General features: G+C 44.0%; 1 protein-coding gene across 6 annotated transcripts in view; it reads right to left on the reverse strand.

Moving 5' to 3' along the window:
• nlk2 (nemo-like kinase, type 2) overlaps positions 1-11,858 on the reverse strand; it is an 81,251-nt gene extending 69,393 nt beyond the window's left edge. For all 6 annotated transcript variants that reach the window (XM_078245810.1, XM_078245809.1, XM_078245811.1 and 3 more), the window contains exons 1-2: positions 10,934-11,858; positions 10,378-10,848 (exon numbers count right to left, since the gene is read on the reverse strand). In XM_078245810.1, coding sequence (XP_078101936.1) covers positions 10,378-10,811 — 434 coding nt within the window. In that variant the 5' untranslated portion in view covers positions 10,812-10,848; positions 10,934-11,858. The remainder of the gene's footprint in view (positions 1-10,377; positions 10,849-10,933) is intronic.
• Positions 11,859-19,544: the final 7,686 nt, after the last annotated feature.

The raw sequence follows: 19,544 nt of genomic DNA on the forward strand, positions 1-19,544 counted from the left end.
ATAATGATACATGTAATAAATGTAGTTTATTCGTTGCTCTGGAGGCAAGGCTTAGTGAGTTAGAGGCACGGCTCCGCACCATGGAATCAAAATCGTATGCTTCCGTAGCTAGCCAGCGCCCTGTAGCAGGGGTGGGCCAACATACTGTAGCTTCTGTTAGCAGTCACCTAGGTGGTAATGATACCCTATTACGTAAATCGGAGATCACTAAAATGAATGTTAAGTCACTTTGTACATATGCAAAGACAATGTCGGACTCAGTGGTTTTCTCTGGACCCCTGCCAAACCTGATCAGTGATGAAATGTACAGCCGCATGTCATCCTTCAACCGCTGGTTGTCGGAATGGTGCCCAGCTAATGATGTGGGCTATGTGAATAACTGGAGGGCGTTCTGGGGAAAGCCTGGTCTGATTGAGAGAGACGGCATTCATTCCACTTGGGACGGAGCCGCTCTCATATCAAAAAATCTGCGGCTTCTATCAAGTTTGATATTATTAATCAGAGTTGCAGTGCAATGCGCTCCTCTGTGCTTCCGTTGGAGCAATCGCCCACTCGTAGTCTAATAACCACAGTGTGTGTCCCCTGACTCAGATCGGTTAAATCAAAAGGTAAACAAAAGAGGAGCTATACTTAACCTAATTGGAATTAAAACAACCACTGCAATGATAGAACAGAATAGGAAAATTAGATACTATTAAATATTAGATCTCTGTCTTCTAAAGCAATATTGGTAAACGATTTGATATCAGATAATCAAATTGATTTATTCTGTCTTACCGAAACCTGGCTGGGCCATGAAGAATATGTTAGTCTAAATGAAGCCACTCCTCCCAGTCATAATAATTCTCAAATTCCCAGAGGCTCAGGTCAAGGAGGGGGGAGTTGCAGCCATATTTGACTCAAGCCTGTTAATTAATCCTAAACTAAATTATAAAATACTTTTGAGACCGTTTTTCCACGACGTTGTCACATTACAATTTATGTCTCAAGTTACAATCCCAGCACTCTCCAGTAGATGGCGGTAATGCAACACTTATAGATGCCAACCACTGTTAAACTACATGAAGAAGTTTTGTCAAATGTTTCAGAAACGGTTGGCAGAAACTACTTGACGTTCCTCCGGGTAAGTTGATATGATTAGGACTTTGTCGTCAAATAAATTACATTTGTTTTCATCATCATTGTTGCAGTGCATTTACAATTTGCTTTATGTTGTTTTAGCGGCAGTGAGTTTGCTACATTTTGGGGGTGTGCCAACGTACCTTCTTGTACAGCTTGAACAGCGATGCTAGCGAGCTAGTGAATATATTTGGTGTCATATGAAACTAGACGATCTAAGGAATCCATTGATACCAACCATGTCATGCTTGTCCATAACAGGGATATATAAAATAAGGTTCCAAAGTTAAGCAATTTTCAAAGGAGTCTCTCTCACCTCAAGATATCAAAATAAAAATGGACTTATCATTTGACAAGGCTTCTTCATGTAGTTTAACAGCGGTTGGCATCCATAAGTGTTACATTACTGCCATCTACTGGAGTGCTGGGATCATCACTTGAGACACAAATTGTTTTGTGACAAAGGTGCGGAAAAACAGTCTCAAAAGTACCCACACATATAGAAGGAGATTTACAAATATATCCACATATCCATATATCCAAAAATACTAAGTTCATTTACAAATAATGAAATACAAGTTACGAATTAGATGCACGGACAGATATGCATTTGCAGATACAAATCACTCTGCATTTATTTGTGCATTGTGTTTCACAAGTCACAAATTAGAGGCACAGATACAACACAGATTTATGAATACAAATCACTCTGTATTCATTTGTGAATTGTGTTTTACAAGTTGCAAATACTTGATAATGACACCGTTTTAGCACCATACCGGTTCTTTGTGAAAAACGACAGCAGAGAGAAACAGACATAATTACCGTAAACATGCTTGCTGTCTGGGAGTTCCAGGTCAACAGGTAACAGGGTAGTACATACTGATTATATATATTTTACACTAAATATAAAATTTAAATAGCTCATAGCTTCACACACTCCAGCAGATAGTATGCATGAAATAAAAACAGGACACGTAATTTCACTGTGTGTAACTACGCTAACTAACCGTGTATTGTGAACCGCGTGTAGTGATTTAATATATATATATATATATATATATTTTGTTTTTTTTGAAGACTCCGTGGGTAACACCCTTGTCCTTAAAGTGGATGAGACTAAGGTTCGATTCTCAGGGCATGTTCCCTTTTTTCCAGCCACCTTACGGTTACAATGAAACGCCTTCCTGTTCAAGGGAAAGTCTTCCTGTTCAAGTGAAATCCCCCTGACACACAAATACTGAAATGCTTTCATACACAATACTGATACTTTCATACACACTAATGAAATGCAATCATACACACTAATAAAATGCTTTCATATACACTAATGAAACGCTCTCACACACACTACTGATAGGCTCTCATAGACGCTATTGAAAGTGAAATACAAGCATTTCAGTGGTCTGTGTATGTGTGACAGTGCATTTGACTTGTATGCATCGTATGTGAGGTTATTGTGAATAATGTCCCAGATGGCCTGTGTTTTTTTTCTTCCATTCTTCATCAGATTTGACAATTTTTAAACAACTTTGTAGCTTTAGTTTTAAGCAGGTAACTACCGTAACATGCACAGTTCAACAGAGCGAGTCCTCACCAGATGGCGCCCCATATGAAAAAGTTCAATACAACATAACACTACAAAGCAGTCAAACTGATCTTTACAAACACCTTTGACACAACAGTGTTTTCTACAGTTACTGGGTGTCTTCCTGATGTTAGCAACTTATACCTCATCAACTCACAGAACATCTGAATTTATCATCATTTGTGGGTTGTTTTTTAAAGCCTCTTGCTGTCTCTCGTGCTGCAGTACCACTCTCCGCCTAAACATTTCTAATGCGCCAACGGGGGCCGATCAGTCGACAATATGCAAGACTGTTATGTAAATTCTTAGTCAGGGACACCCCTAGAATTGTGTGCAGAATTGAGAAAAATTAACAATGTTCTAAATAACATAAGTATCATTAAAAGAACTGGTTGAAACTTATATGCCAAGTCAATCTAACGATTCATTTGCATATTATTCTAAAGAGGTTTTAACTGAACTTTGGAGTATCAGTATTTTTACTTAAATACTTGACATACAACTTAAAATGGCTATGACATGAATTTAGTAATATGCAGTTAAGATAATCACTGGCAAATGTATTTTGCATTAGTGTGGAGCAAGGAAAATAACTGAAACGCAGGGCTCCAGCCTAGGGCTGCACAATATTTTGTTTCATCATCTACATGTGCGCATGCACGATAGTCACATCGCAGGACGTTGTGATGTTGACCTTAAAGTGCCCATATTATGAAAAAAACACTTTCTGTGCGTCTCTGGTGCTTCCACACGCATACAAACTTTGAAAAAAATCCATCCATGCTGTTTTGACTGAGATACGGAGAAACGAGCTGGCTAACTGCAACCGTTAGCTCGTAGCGTTAGCATGCTAACGCTAGCATGCTACCTCGTTCTCAATAGCAAAGCACTGCTACAACACACACAAGTTCACCATAATCTACAAAAGAACTACTTACATGTGCGCCCTCATTTAGAAGTCTCCCAGCTAATCCTGCCTTGTAACTGACTGAAGTTGGAGAAACAGCCTCTTTTACTGTCTATGGAGCTAGCTAGCTGACATGATCTACATCTGAGCTACTGCGCATGTGCGAGTGCAATCAAAGATAGTACAGAACAAGAAAAGAGGTCTCACTCTGTAGCTAAAACAGAGACCAGGTGAAAAGAGGATCTGCAGCAGTGAGAGAGCTGTGCAGTACAACAAAAATATGGTGTTTTTTTTTATTAAACCATGTAAACCTATTCTGGTACAAGCTTAAAATACAATTATGAACCTGAAAATAAGCATAATATGGGCGCTTTAAAGTAGGCCTGTCACGATGACAAATTTTGCTGGATGATAAATTGTCCCAGAAATTGTGATAAACGATAATATTGTCGTCCGAGACCATTTTCATCTAATATAATGATAATGGCATAATAATGCAAGTACACCTTTTCAATGATCAATACACTTATTTCTAAAGAATATTTAACACTGGAACTGGAAGACATTTTAAATATCCACAATATGTCTTTGATCTTCTTTAGTATGTTGTCTTTCACGCTGTTGTACAGTTGTGGAATTGCCGTTTGTGACACGTATGTTCTCCCAGGCAATTCATAGCCTACTGCCTGTCAAATGTTTGCAGCATTCCTCGAGTGTTTGTGCAATAGACTACAGACTCTGTACTACATTTAACACTAAATATTACATTTAAATAAGATAATTAATAAATTAAATCTATATGGCTATCTGCCACATGGTGAGTAAATGTTTGTACCAAAATAGTTCTGTTTTTCAGTCTTCATTTTGGCGAAGGTGCAGCTTCTGCTCCTCTGCAGGTCGGAGCTTCGTGGGGGCGGACACACACACCTGACACTTTCCGCACTGTCCGCAGACAGCAGTAGGCTTGTCCCATTAATGTTCTGTGCATTGTCGGACACATGCAGCCACTTTCCTGAAACCGCTTGCGAGACAAGTCCGCAGCGGTGTGTATGTCCGAGCCCGTCTCCACTGCTTCCACCTGCAGGTTGTCAACTGTGTGAATGAAAGGGAGAAAACGGGATGCCGAGTAGTACGGCGGATATCGCTCATATACTTTGTTTGTTTTTTTGACGGCGCCTTAACTGCAAAGTGCTGCGGGAAACCCCATAGACAACCCTGCTCCAACTCTCAACTAGCGTTTTCTGTCTCTCCGCCTGGAGTCCCGTCCACACAAAGACCATGCGACTGACAAGAGGGTTCACTCCTCGTTACGCTAAGGAACCGAGAGTGGTCCTCCAGTCTCTTTGGTGTAGAGAGAGAGAGAGAGAGAGAGAGAGAGAGAGAGAGAGAGAGAGAGAGAGAGAGAGAGAAAACAAACAAGCATGCAAATGGAAATTATCGCGGCCGAAAAAATTATCGAGCTAATTTTTTTTTATCGTGCAATTAATTGATTTATTGACTATCGTGACAGGCCTACCTTAAAGCCCATCTTCCAGGGTTTATTTTCTAACAAATTTCCGATACTTGCTTGTTGGTAATAAACATTTAAACTGTTACCCAACAACATTTTTTTTGTTACGTTACACACAAAGCCAACTGGCTATAGTTAGCCTGTGCGTATGCTAGCAGAATTAGCAAACGTGGCGTAGCCAGCCAGCAACTTCGGCAATAGTTTCGGGGAGCTAACCACAACAGTATTGTCGCCCACAATCAACCTCTGCTGCTAAAAGCAGTCAACCTGCAGTGATGTTTGAAATGGAGACACATGTGGATGGGTTAGCTGTCGTGGTTAGCTCGCCGAAACTACTGCCGAAGTTGCTAGCTGGTCTAAACTTGTGAAAAGCCGAACAGCATCCCCGTCCAAGTAATAAATAAACACTAGGCAAATATGTTGTTACTAGAGCTAGTAGGCTACCATCAAAACGTGAGATATCTAATCAAAAATGTATTTACAACGTCGGGGGATTTCACAGGTGGAACTGGCAAGTTAGCCCATAGCTAGCATGATGCCTTCTATTTCTAGATAAGTTTACCAGTACTTAACTAACGCCATGATCACTGTCACTAGATATAAAGAAAACTTTCACTTTCACTTGGTGCCATTCACTGACAGTAAAAACATCTCTTCCTTATCCCAGTCAGTCACCATAGTTCTAGTATTAGCCTGAGGCACTTCTCCCCAATGTGACGTCATCACCGAATTGCGTTAAAAAACCCACCAATACCAAAAATGACAAAAACTGGCCTTTAACACTATTTGGAGACATTTTTAACAAAGATATACATATGTTGAGTGCTTTATGTACCCATTAATCAACAATGGTGGTTAACCTGCAACATAGGCTTTAAAACTTTTTTGCTGCTTGATAGAAAAGTAAACTTTCACCATTCCCCTTTTACATGATTGTTACCGGCATAGACAGTATATAAGAATGGACCAACAGATCCCGTTGCTCTAGACGGAGACCAGTGAAGGCCATTAGAAGCACTTTTCCGGTGAGCGCCGAGCATTACTGCGAAGCCTCCAACTGAGAGAGACGACGTAAATGTGACGTGAGCAACCTGTCTGAAAGTTGTAAGTCTTCTGGTAGCTGTGCCGAGAGAAATCTCAATCATTCCCAATCTCGCAGAGACAGAGCGTAGGTATATGTAAGGAGATAACATGGACACAGGCTAATTATTGCCAACTAAAATGTTAGTTAAGATTAGTAATTAAACTTAAACAGCTAATGTAGTCGAAACTGTCTGCGAGCTTCTCCTGTACTATACGGTAATTCCTCTACTATGCGACAGTAAGTCACGTGGTTATGACACAATCGTTAGCCTATTTTTACAAAAACGTCTGCTATGGAGCCATAACGTGAGGTACAAGGTAATGGAGCCTTTTATACATAGTCGTGTTTCTTTAGAAATAAACAATGGACAAATAAAGTCTTTAAACGCTTCAGATGTAAAGTTATTATCTGTCAAAGTGACTTCAAAATGAATGGCAGTCAATGGAATGCTAACGGTGGGTGAGTGCTTATTAGCGTCAAAATGGCGCCATAGGAGGTTCGGGTTGTGAGGAGACTCTTACCCCCTTGGTTACCGGCAAAGCCTTCCCCTTTAAGACAGGTGGTCATGTGGGCAGCGTGTGTATGTGACGTAATGTTAGTCCGTCGGGGTTTGATATGGGAAGTGAGGCTCTCCCGTGTGTAGAAAAGTACCGTAAGTGGGAGCTGCCGCTGACAGTGATGCACATGCTTTTCCATGGGTAGTGAAGCTACAGTAGTCAGTGTTTTATATACGCTGCAAAGACGAACTAAATCACCTGATTAATGCAACGTAATCATGACATCTCCTGGCCATTTTTCACTGCAGAAAGCCAGGCTAAAGCTAATATAGTTAGCCTAAAGAAACAAGGCGTCTGTGCCAACCAACGTTACGGTTCGGAGCTGTGACGCTGGAAACGTAACACTCATCTATAACAGCAGTCTGTCTGATATAACGTAATTTACACTGATTTAAGTGCTCTTGGATACAGTTTGTTGCTAGTGTGTGACATGCAGGTCTGCATGCACAGCCAACCACAACCTGAAATTTAGAGGAAGCAACATGCATGCATTATTAATATCATTCACTTTAGCCTGGACTGATAGTATTATATGAATACAATGGTGTGATGTCGGTCAACCAGTGTATTTCTACCTAATTTCCCTCTCCAAAATCACTTCAGAAGAGTAGACACAGCGCTTACTTGCTTTGGTGTTTGTAAAGCATTAAAGTTCATCAAATAATGGCTCAATAAGAAAAGTTCCTTTTTCATTTTTATGTTCTATGTAGATGCACTCCCCTACAAAATCACCCCAGTAGTCGAGAATGATTAAATAGAGCTGTTTGTCATCTTTGTCTGCTACAGATTTCCCACCGTGGTCAAAAAGAACAGGGGAGACACTTCGTTTCTCCCACTATAACGCTAGAGTCGGTCCTCGCTCCGAAGCTAATCCCCATCACTCTCACTCGCTCTACCACACACTCCCCACGCATACACACATGCACGCCCTGCTATTCTCCTAAAGAGACTGACGCACAAGTATAAACTTCAGGCCACTACGGCGAAAGCGCTGCGTGGAGCCTCCACAGGACTATAAATCACGCTGACCATTGGCAATGTTTTTTAGCTTCCGCTTCTTCAGACAAATCCATGCTTACGGGCGCTGCCATCTTCCTCTATTCCAACACATCCACGCACCTTATGCAAATCGACGTATTTTGTAATCAATGACGTCGATTACGTCAATGAATGGTCCCAGCCCATTTCAGTCACTTATAGACGGTGGCTAAAAGTATTTAAGTGGATTTTTTATTCATTTCACACCCTCATGTTTAACAGAAGTTATTAAGTAGCCTACAAATTAAACAGTTAATAGCATTTCCCGTTTGTATTTTGGCTTTTTGAAACGGACATATCCACATAAATGATCAAACTTTTATGGCTTATCAGCAGATACAATAATTTTTTTTCCATAGACGTCATAGATGAATGACAGTAACTTTGTTACTGAGTTTGCGTGACGGCCCGCACAGTCTCACTGCAAGTTCTTTACATCACACTGTGTGCGTGACAACCAGCGTACGCAACCTTTTCATTTATACATGAGGGCCCTGGTGAACTTTGTAAAGTGAAATTTAAAACTTAAAGAAAACAAAAGACTGAAGAAAACTGCCATGAAAAATAGAGTGGCATGAAGAAAAAAAAACAGAAGATTTTCATTGAACACATCTGAATGCAAAGAATATTAAAATATTAACAATAATTTTGAATGCCTACCTGATGAGCACTAAGACTTATTCATAAAGTGGATTCAACACCCCAAAAGAGTAAGTCAAGACTATTGAAACGAAGAAATAGAGTTACAGGTAGGGCTGGGCGGTATGGAGAAAATCAAATATCACGATATTTTTGACCAAATCCCTCGATATCGATACCACAACGATATTGTAGTGTTGACTATTGGTGCTTTCACAAAATATTTACACAATGAGATTTTTGATAAATAATCATCAGTAATGTGGATATAATGACTAAGTGGGTAAAGGCAAATAATAGAACAGTTACAGTCTGGTGAGTTCAGAAAATGACATCACTTTACTGTAATGCAGCCTTTAAAACCAGGAAAAGACACCACTTATGCCATATTACGATATTACAATATCCAAAATCTAAGACGATATCTAGTCTCATATCACGATATCAATATAATATTGATATATTGCCCAGCTCTAGTTACAGGCATTATTACTTATGTACAGGCCAGGCAAAAAAAGTAATAAAAAGAGTATTACGAGAAAATGTACAAAAGTTGTTTGTTTTAGTTCAGAGGACAAGGACCATAGAAGGATTCATTTTAAGCATCAGTATGCACCCATTACTTTTAAGCAGATGTATACTTCAGTGGTTGTTGTCAAACTGTGGAATTCTCTACAGAATAGTTTAAAGGGTTGTATTTTTCAGTTCAAGAAAATGTATAAAGAAAGAATAATGGGACTATATTTAGATGTCAGGTAATCTGTCTCCTTAGTTGATGTGTAAGCCTGGTCTGAACTATGCATGAGAAACAACTTCTTTATTAAAGCGTAACTCTTGCCAACATGCAACCTAGGGTCTTTTTATGAATGTACCCAAGTCAGGCTTTCATTTAAAAGCATAATTAGGACGGAAACGCCACTTTTAAGATTTACCGTATTTTCGTTTTTCGGTCAAATGGCCTTTTGAATGGGAGTGCTAGGGGCGCTTCTATGATAGCATCAAAATAGCTATTTTACCTCTCTTTAGTAAACTCTGTGTACACAAACAATGTTCAATGCTCGAGTTCATGTGTAGAGCACCTGGTGATACTTAGCGCAAAGTTTCATGTTGTGTCGAGCTTTTAGTGTTTTAAAAATAGTGATTTTGATGCTATCATAGAAGTGCCCCTCGCACTCCCATTGAAAAGGCAATTTGACCGAAAAACAAAAATACGGTAAATCTTAAAAGTGGCGTTTCTGTCCTAATTATGCTTTTAAATGAAAGTTTGACTCGGGTACATTCACAAAAACACCCTAGGTTGCATTTTGGTGAGAGTTATGCTTTAAAACCAGTTTGTGCATGAAAAATGATGTATGTATTTTGTGTGTATGCATCGTTTATACATCTGGCCCTAGACACGCTGTTTTTAACACAGACTTTGTTAAATATGTAGTCTTCAAGCAAAATTGAGATTACTCAAGTGATGTCACTTGCACTAACTGGAATTCACCTGTTCTACTGGGTAATGCATGCAGTCCCAGTACTTAAATACTACTACTTTTAGGCCACTTACTGCACAATGTATACATTACAGGTGATCACTGTCAACAGCAGGATGTAGTATGTTATAGAAAGTGTTTGAACAGATGTGTGGTCATTAGTTTCCATTAATGTCACTACCATATGAAGATAAACTTGCAGAGATTGGACAGTTCATATATATATAGGCTATCGGCTAATTTAACCAAAAAAGAAAGCATTCAGAACGAAGAACTATCTCAGATTTCAAGAGGTTTTTTTATATTATAGGCTAGTGAAGTTAATAGAAACAAGTAGCTGCCTGGAAGGTAGGCAAAAGGCATTCAGCTAAAACGTTAGATCACATGGCTTACAATGGGCTAAAATGACTACTTGTATGGTCCGTTAAAAAAAAAAAGGGTTGTGCAGTGCACTTACCAGACAACCCCAAATGCTCCATAGCCGATGGGCCTGTCAGGCTCTATATCCAGCTGCTGCTGTAGGTTGTGCGTGTGTTGTTGCTGATGGTGAGCTTTGACAGCAGCGGCAGCTTGAACCTGGGCAGGAGCCGCGGCAGCTGCCGGCCCGGGGGCTTGTCCGGGGGCAGGAGAGGGGAAATATGGCTGCTGTTGGCCGGGGTTGAGCATCACCGCCGCTGCAGCAGCCGTGGAGGTGTGCACGGCGGCTGCGGAGCCCGGGTGCTGCAAGTGATGCTGGCCCGCGTGGTGGTGGTGGTGGTGCATGTGGGGAGGCGGAAGGTGCTGGAGCTGGTGGTGATGATGCGGGTGATGGGCAGCCACTGTTGAGGAGCCACCGTTGTAAGCAGCCATCATTTTTGTAACATTTGTAGCCGTTGTGCCGCAAATAGCCATTCAATGATGCTGAAATGCCTCCTGTCAGAATCTGCTTCTAAAAGTGATGATAAACAGAGTGGGGTTAAATATCCTGCTACTTCGAATGTGTATATAGATAAACCATTCCGGTGTAGGCCTACCTCATATCATAATGCCAACAAGGATCTGACCCACTTCCTCTAAACTAATGTTCTTGTTTGCACACCATTAGGCTACTGTTGCCTGGGGCTAATAACGGAAAACAGCGCATTCATCTTTTAAAAAGGGTCCAAGTCTGGACACGCTCTGGTCCAGAGACGTTGCTCTTCCCACCACAGAGACTCCACACAGCTTGGAAATCGTAGGCCTATCTATTACGCCAAACTGAATTCTCCTTCTGATGTGTGCGCAAGCCAAACAGGGATAATCTCCGAACTGTAATTAACGCTGCTGATCCGGTGCACAGGAGCTGTAGCCAAGCCCAGGCCACAATAGAACAGCGCACGCAGGCAGGCCCAGACCTCGGTCATCCACTCCACTCACATATTACAATCCAACAAGCCGCGTCCCTGGAAAGAAATCCCCATCATACCGACAGAGTGACGAAGCTTCGACCATGACTCAAAAAAATTAGAGAAATCCTCGCAGACGGTTGTCAGGCAACTTATTTCCCCCATCGACTGCCTTGTTTCACACTGTCGTCTCGCGGCTAAATAAGCACACATCCAGTAAGACGAAATAACAAAACAAGTTCATTTTTTTAATGGATAGAATATCCAGCTGCCATGGGCTACAAAGAAGACATTATTATTCAACCTGACATTTTAAGGCTAGCTAATCGGTGTTCGTGCCCCCAAATTACACAAATGGCCTAACGTTAGTCCTTCCGTTCGTGTCGGTGAGCCCTTCTGTCCGCTGGAGAAGAGGGAGCCACTTGCTTAAAGCTCTACACTTTGGACCGACGCCGCTCCGTTGCCACTGACATGATAAAAGTATTGATCATAAGGCAATATGTGCAGTTGATCCAACATGGTGAACACAACCTTAGCTTCTCGGCAGTGAGAGTGTGCAGGAGTGTCAACCAATCGCCTAATGCACCGCAATGACGTAATGGTAATCTCCTTGATTGACACTGCAGGGAGCCAGTGTACCAGCAGGCTGGGGTGAGAGCAGGGAATGACTGCTCCGAAGGCCCTATGATATCCACACTGGAACAGTGAAGAACAAACTAACAGTTCAATTAAATAAAATATATGGAGTCAAGTTCTTCCAAATATGTAAAGTGGAATATTAAAATGAGAAAAGGGGTTAAGTTTAATTGAGTACAGTGACAGCTGGTGACTCAAATGTACAGAAACACAAAAACAATTAAAATCCGATGGGAATGAACTGCGTGTGTGTGTTGTTTCACTAGAAGCCTGTCAGTCTAACAAGGGGGTGACCCAGCACCCAGTGTGTTACAGTGGGAATTTTACACAACACCCTCTGATTTGAAGTGTTAAAACAAAAAAACAATTATTAAAACACAAAAATGAAGTGTGTTATGAGTTCTTCTGCCTGTGGGAGTGTTCAGTCACTTTACATGTTGGGAGATAATTGCTCCTGTGAGGCCTGTTGTATCCATCTTCCAAGAGCAAGAGAGAAGTAAAGGCTGATTGTCTTCTGTTGATAGTAAGGTCACAACAATTTTGGCGCGCCCCCCCACCAAAGTGTGCCAGACATCGTCATGTATGGGCTTTAAATAAAGGTTTCTTTCAAAGTATCAGTGATGTTAACGGTCGCCCGGTCGCCCTTGGCCCTAAATTGTGACAATTGGCCAAAAGATAAAAATCAGCAACCCCTAGTTGATGTGATTTGAGTGGTGAGTGGCTTTCCATCTCTGTCTGCACTAAGACATATTGTCAAACAATATATTTTATTAGTTTTTCCATATTATTAAGAAATGAATCTCTTGGTATCAAGTGGCTCCCCCTACACTTCCACCTAATGTTAGATCTACCTGTTGCCCCCCCCCCCCCCCCATGTCTTTTCTGATCCACCATCCTCACACCTGAATGAAATGAACTCGCTGTTCAATATAGCAGCCTAAATTCAATTCTTAAATCAGCTATAACAACTATTATGCATTAAGGTTGTGCTGCTGTTCTTCTCCGGGAACCATCACCTTATCGTGGTGGAGAGGTTTGTGTGTCCCTATGAACCTGAGGGCTGTGTTGTCTGGAGCTTTGTGCTCCTGGTAAGGTCTCCCAAGGCAAAGTGGTCTCAGGTGAGGGGCCAGACAAAGAATGCTTCAAAAATCCTATGAAAAAAATCGAGGAAGGGATGAAGTGACCCTGCCCAGAGGAAGCCCGGGGCCCCCGTCTGGAGCCAGGCCCAGATGGAGGGCTCGTCAGCGTGCATCTGGTGGCCGGGTTTGCCACGGAGCCCGGCCAGGCACAGCCCGAAAAAGCTACGTGGCGGACATCTCTCCATCCCGTGGGCCCACCACCTGTGGGAGGAACCGCTGGGGTTGGGTGCGCTGCCACATGGGTGGCAGTGAAGGTCAGGGGCCTCGACGGACCAGACCCGGGCAGCAGAGGCTGGCTCTGGGGACGTGGAATGTCACCTCTCTGTGGGGGAAGGAGCCGGAACTTGTGCGGGAGGTGGAGCGCTACCGGTTAGATCTGGTGGGGCTTACCTCTACGCACAGTCTTGGTTCTGGAACCAGACTCCTGGATAGGGGTTGAACTCTTCTTCTCCGGAGTTGCCCAGGGTGTGAGGCGCCGGGCGGGTGTGGGGATACTCACAAGCCCCCGGCTGAGCGCCGCTACGTTGGAGTTTAACCCGGTGGACGAGAGGGTCGCCTCCCTACGCCTGCGGGTTGTGGGGGGGAAAACCTCTGACTGTTGTTTGTGCATATGCACCAAACAAGAGTTCGGAGTATTCGGCCTTCTTGGAGACCTTGAGTGGAGTCCTGCATGGGGCTCCAGTCGGGGACTCCATAGTTCTGCTGGGGGATTTCAACGCGCACGTGGGCAATGATGGAGACACAGGGAGAGGCGTGATTGGGAGGAATGGCCTCCCTGATCTAAACCAGAGTGGTTGTTTGTTGTTGGACTTCTGTGCTAGTCATGGATTGTCTATAATCGAACACCATGTTCGAACATAGGGATGCTCATAAGTGTACTTGGTACCAGAGCACCCTAGGCCAAAGGTCAATGATCGATTTTATAATCGTTTCATCTGATCTGAGGCCGTATGTTTTGGACACTCGGGTGAAGAGAGGGGCGGAGCTGTCAACCGATCACCATCTGGTGGTGAGTTGGGTCAGGGGGAAGATTCTGGACAGACCTGGTAAGCCCAAAAGCGGGTAAATTGGGAACGTCTGGAGGAGGCCCCTGTCCGACAGACTTTCAACTCACACCTCCGGCGGAGCTTTTCGTGCATCCCTGTGGAGGCTGGGGGGCATTGAACCCGAGTGGACAATGTTCAAAGTTTCCATTGCTGAAGCTGCGGTGAGGAGCTGTGGTCTTCGGTGCCTCAAGGGGCGGTAACCCACGAACACCGTGGTGGACACCGGTGGTCAGGGAAGCCGTCCGACTGAAGGAGTCTCTCCGGGATATGTTATCCCAGACGACTCCGGAGGCAGTTACAAGGTACCGAAGGGCTGCAGCCTCTGCCGTGAAAGAGGCAAAGCAGCGGGTGTGGGAGAAGTTCGGAGAAGACATGGAGAAGGACTTTCGGTCGGCACCAAGGTGCTTCTGGAAAACTGTTCGCCACCTCAGGAGGGGGAAGCGGAGAAACCATCCAAGCTCTGTACAGTAAGGATGGAACGCTGTTGACCTCAACTGAGGAGGTAATAGGGCGGTGGAAGGAGCACTTTGAGGAACTCCTAAATCCGACTAATACGCCCTCTATGGTAGAGGCAGAGCTGGAGGATGAGGGAGGACTGGCATCAATTTCACTGGTGGAGGTTGCTGAGGTAGTTAAACAACTCCACAGTGGCAAAGCCCCAGGAATTGATGAGATCCATCCAGAAATGCTTAAAGCTCTGGGTGTGGAGGGGTTGTCTTGGTTGACACGCCTCTTCAACATTGCGTGGAAGTCTGGGACGGTGCCTAAGGAGTGGCAGACTGGGGTGGTGGTTCCTTTTTTAAAAAAGGGGGACCAGAGGGTGTGTGCCAATTACAGGGATAACACACTTCTCAGCCTCCCCGGTAAAGTCTACTCCAAGGTGCTGGAAAGGAGGGTTCGGTCGATAGTCGAATCTCAGGTTGAAGAGGAACAATGCGGATTCCGTCCTAGTCGTGGAACGGACCAGATCTTTACTCTTGCAAGGATCCTGGAGGGAGCCTGGGAGTATGCCCAACCAGTCTACATGTGTTTTGTGGATCTGGAGAAGGCGTATGACCGGGTGCCCCGGGAGATACTGTGGGAGGTGCTGCGGGAGTACGGGGTGAGGGGGTCCCTTCTCAGGGCCATCCAATCTCTGTACGACCAAAGCGAGAGCCGTGTCCGGGTTCTCGGCAGTAAGTCGGACTCGTTTCAGGTGAGAGTTGGCCTCCGCCAGGGCTGCGCTTTGTCACCAATCCCGTTTGTAGTATTTATGGACAGGATATCGAGGCGTAGTCGGGGTGGAGAGGGGTTGCAGTTCGGTGGGCTGGGGATCTCATTGCTGCCTTTTGCAGATGTGGTCCTGATGGCATCATCGGCCTGTGACTTTCAGCACTCACTGGATCGGTTCGCAGCCGAGTGTGAAGCGGCTGGGATGAGGATCAGCACCTCTAAATCGGAGGCCATGGTTCTCAGCAGGAAACCGATGGAGTGCCTTCTCCAGGTAGGGAATGAGTCCTTACCCCAAGTGAAGGAGTTAAAGTACCTTGGGGTCTTGTTGGCGAGTGAGGGGACAATGGAGCGGGAGATTGGTCGGAGAATCAGCACAGCAGGTGCGGTATTACATTCAATTTATCGCACCGTTGTGACGAATAGAGAGCTGAGCCAGAAGGCAAAGCTCTCAATCTACCGGTCAGTTTTTGTTCCTACCCTCACCTATGGTCATGAAGGCTAGGTCATGACCGAAAGAACAAGATCCAGGGTACAAGCGGCCGAAATGGGTTTCCACTGGAGGGTAGCTGGCGTCTCCCTTAGAGATAGGGTGAGAAGCTCAGTTATCCGTGAGGAGCTCGGAGTAGAGCCGCTGCTCCTTTGCGTCGAAAGGAGCCAGTTGAGGTGGTTCGGGCATCTGGTAAGGATGCCCCCCTGAGCGCCTCCCTAGGGAGGTGTTCCAGGCACGTCCAGCTGGGAGGAGGCCTCGGGGGAGACCCAGGACTAGGTGGAGGGATTATATCTCTAACCTGGCCTGGGAACGCCTCGGGATCCCCCAGTCGGAGCTGGTTAATGTGGCCCGGGAAAGGGAAGTTTGGGGTCCCCTGCTGGAGCCGCTACCCGACCCCGGATAAGTGGATGAAGATGGATGGATGGTTGTGCTGCTGTTGACATTACATTCTCATTTTGATCTACCTACACGCTCTCGTGTGGCTGCACGAGAGCAGACAGAGTAGAGGTGGTATTCTAGATGAAACCTACCTCTAACACACCGACAACGCCACCCTGGGAATTTCACCCAGAGAATGACATCAATTACCAATGAATGATTTTACTTCCAATTGCAAGGTTGATATATTTAAGGTCACAAGTATACAACGCAGCCAGAGACGAGGTTCAATTTTTAAAAGAAGCACATTAAATCGATTTTTTTTTCCATATTTATTTTTCTTCTTGTCATGTGTGCATGCTACCTTATATTTACCAGTTGTTATTTGACCTTAATAAAATTGAGATCTGTCATGCATGGGATTGGTACCATAGGGTTTAACCAAAATCTAAACGTAGCTATCAGCAACATTTGTTTGCATTAAGTTAGCAAACACTAGCCAGTCTGTTAACATGGATATTTGCAAGCCTCCAAGTTTGGTAGCAAATCTATGCTTGATTCCATGGTAAACCAGAGTTATTACATTAGTTATGTTTTCCAAATTGTCATTTATTGTACATGCTACCTTATATTTACCAGTTTTCAGTTCAGCAACCTCAGTTTTGCATATTCTAAGCTAGCTGTAAACCCCCCCTTTGGCTGCTAGATTCCCAGTGTTAGCAAACGCTAGCTAGTCTGTTAACATGAATATTTGCAAGCCTCCAAGCACAGACGTCACTTTAAAATCCTACCCGTTGCCTCTCACCATCCACTTATTTAAGTGCTGTCACATCCCTTGACATGTCTACTTTTTGCTCTTTAGCCCCAACAGCTGTTTTGCTTTCTTTTTCCATACTACTTCACTACTCGTACCTGCTTGCTCTGCACTCACCCGCTTTTACCGTCGCTTTGGCACCCCCCATGGTGCTGCACCGCTATGCGCCGCATATAGCACATACCCACTTTTTGAGCCACTGATCCCAAGTTATACAAAATAAACAGGAAGATTGGTAATACTAGGCAGAGAAGACTGCCTAGTGTGGCTGCATGAGAGCGGACAGAATAGAGGTGGTATTCTAGATGAAACCTACCTCTAACACACTGACAACGCCACCCTGGGAATTTCACCCAGAGAATGATTTCAATTACCAATGAATGATTTTACTTCCAATTGCAAGGTTGATATATTTAAGGTCACAAGTATACAACGCAGCCAGAGACGAGGTTCAATTTTTAGAAGCACATTTTATTTAAATAAATTTAAAAAGTTTAAAACACTTACCAAAAAAAAAAAAAAAAGGAGAAAATTGTGCCGAGGCTTACCAGTGGAGAAGATAATACGAGGCCAGCGAGGGATCCCAGGGAAAGTCACCCGTGAACACACAACAGTGGATACAGCAAATGAAAACGGGGAGACAGCACACAAGAAGGGAATACCACCACCTTCAGCTCTCAGCAACTAAAATGCGAACAAAAAAAAAAAATGGGGGACACACAATTAGCAGGGTTCACTCCACAAAAACAAAAAAAAATGTTAAAAACATAACCAAAGAAACTAAATTTTTAAGTAGAAAACTAAATATAATTGCCACGTCTAACTAAATTGAAAACGAAAAGAAACAAACCAATTTATAATGTGGTGTGCTAACCTTTTTATTCACAGTTAAGACCATGGCCCACACATGACCACATGGCAGAGGTATAGTTACTCCGTACTACACTTGTACCACGCAGACTAGGCAAACCAGTCTGTAGGCAGGAATAGCACTTTGGCAAAAAGCCGTCCAGGCAAAACTGCAGCCGGTAGTTGAAATGCTAGACAGCTAACATATCTCCGGCGGCACCAGCCCGGTTCCTAGTGTTTACAGAAAAATAACACCAAATACATCTAAAGAATAAATCCGACCCCATTTAGCCCACATACCGTTCAAGCAGTTTTAGTAGACCCAGAAGGAGGCAGCTCCGAGCATGCAAACCGCAGCAGCTATCCGTGTTACTCGCTTCTCATTCACGGCGTTCAAACGGCAAGGTGGAGGATAACCCGCCAATTCATTCCACCCACTCTCCACAGCCAATGTCCTGAATTAAATTACAAACTCCGCTACACTGAGAGCTCCTTGGCGGAGAGAAAACAGTCGTTTAGCTGCGTCCTTACCTCGGACTGGGTGGTCAAAAAGCTTCCTCATCTCTGCCGTGAACTCCTGGTACGAAGCCACACAGGTGTCCTGTCGTTCCCATAGGGCTGAAGCCCACTCCAAAGCCCTTCCACGCAGCAGTTCAATTACAAAGGCTATCCTGGCCTTGTCTGTGGCGTAAGAGTTGGGCTGCAGGTCAAAAACTAATCCACACTGCATGAGAAATGAACGGCACTTCGACGCTATCTCTGTAGCGCCGTGCTGTGTTGTCCCAACATATTCCCTTGTTGGGAAATAGCATGGCGAACAGAGTCCAGGTCCGCTGGGTTCATCTTTGGCCGGATCGCTCTGTCACGATTTACTAGAGCGGAACCCAGAAGCAGACCAGGACAAGGTGAGTAAAATAAAGGTGAGCATTTATTTAGTGATTTGAATGTGGAAGCAGGAGAATCCAGGTGACGGAGCGGGCAGTGGAGGTGAATAGGTGGGAGGGAATGAGCAGATCCAACACGGTTTCTGATGAAACTGACGACCAGGAAGAAGTGGAGTGAATATCCCGGGAGAGTAACTGCAGACAGAGGAAACGGAGGTAAATTAACAGCAGACAAAAATAACTTAACAGCAAAATGAACTTTTAGCAAACTGACGCTGATATGCAGGCACAACATAGGCAGGGAATGGACGTCAGATCAGAGTTTATGAAGTGAAGAGGTGATGATCAGGACCAGGTGTGCAGATAGCAGATGAGATGCAGGTGTAGGTAGTTGCCTTGCTTCGTCGCCAGGCAACCAGACAGGGTGCGTTCAGGAAACTCAGGCAAAACAGACTCCCGGACAGAATACAGGCAACTCAGGCAGAAAACAGACTCAGGAAACGGGATTCATGACAAGATTGTTGAAAACCCCCACAAAAGTTTCAAAGGCACAACAAAAAAATCTTTGGGAAAAGCCACAAAAACGTAGAAAAAGACCAAAAAGTTGAATAAAAAAAAAATAAAAGAAGAAAAGACATTGTCCCTTTGCAAGGCACACTTAGAGAAAGTTGCAGGTGTCCATTTGACTACTGTGTTTTAAGGTTCATTGCTTACCACGTGTCTTTGTCTTGGACTTAAAGTGGATGCCCTAGGCTCAGGGGTTTAACACCATAGCAATTTAATCAATTGAGTCATATTTGAAATGAGCACTT

Source organism: Sander vitreus, chromosome 3 (assembly GCF_031162955.1).
Source record: "Sander vitreus isolate 19-12246 chromosome 3, sanVit1, whole genome shotgun sequence".
Classification (NCBI taxonomy): Eukaryota; Metazoa; Chordata; class Actinopteri; order Perciformes; family Percidae; genus Sander; species Sander vitreus.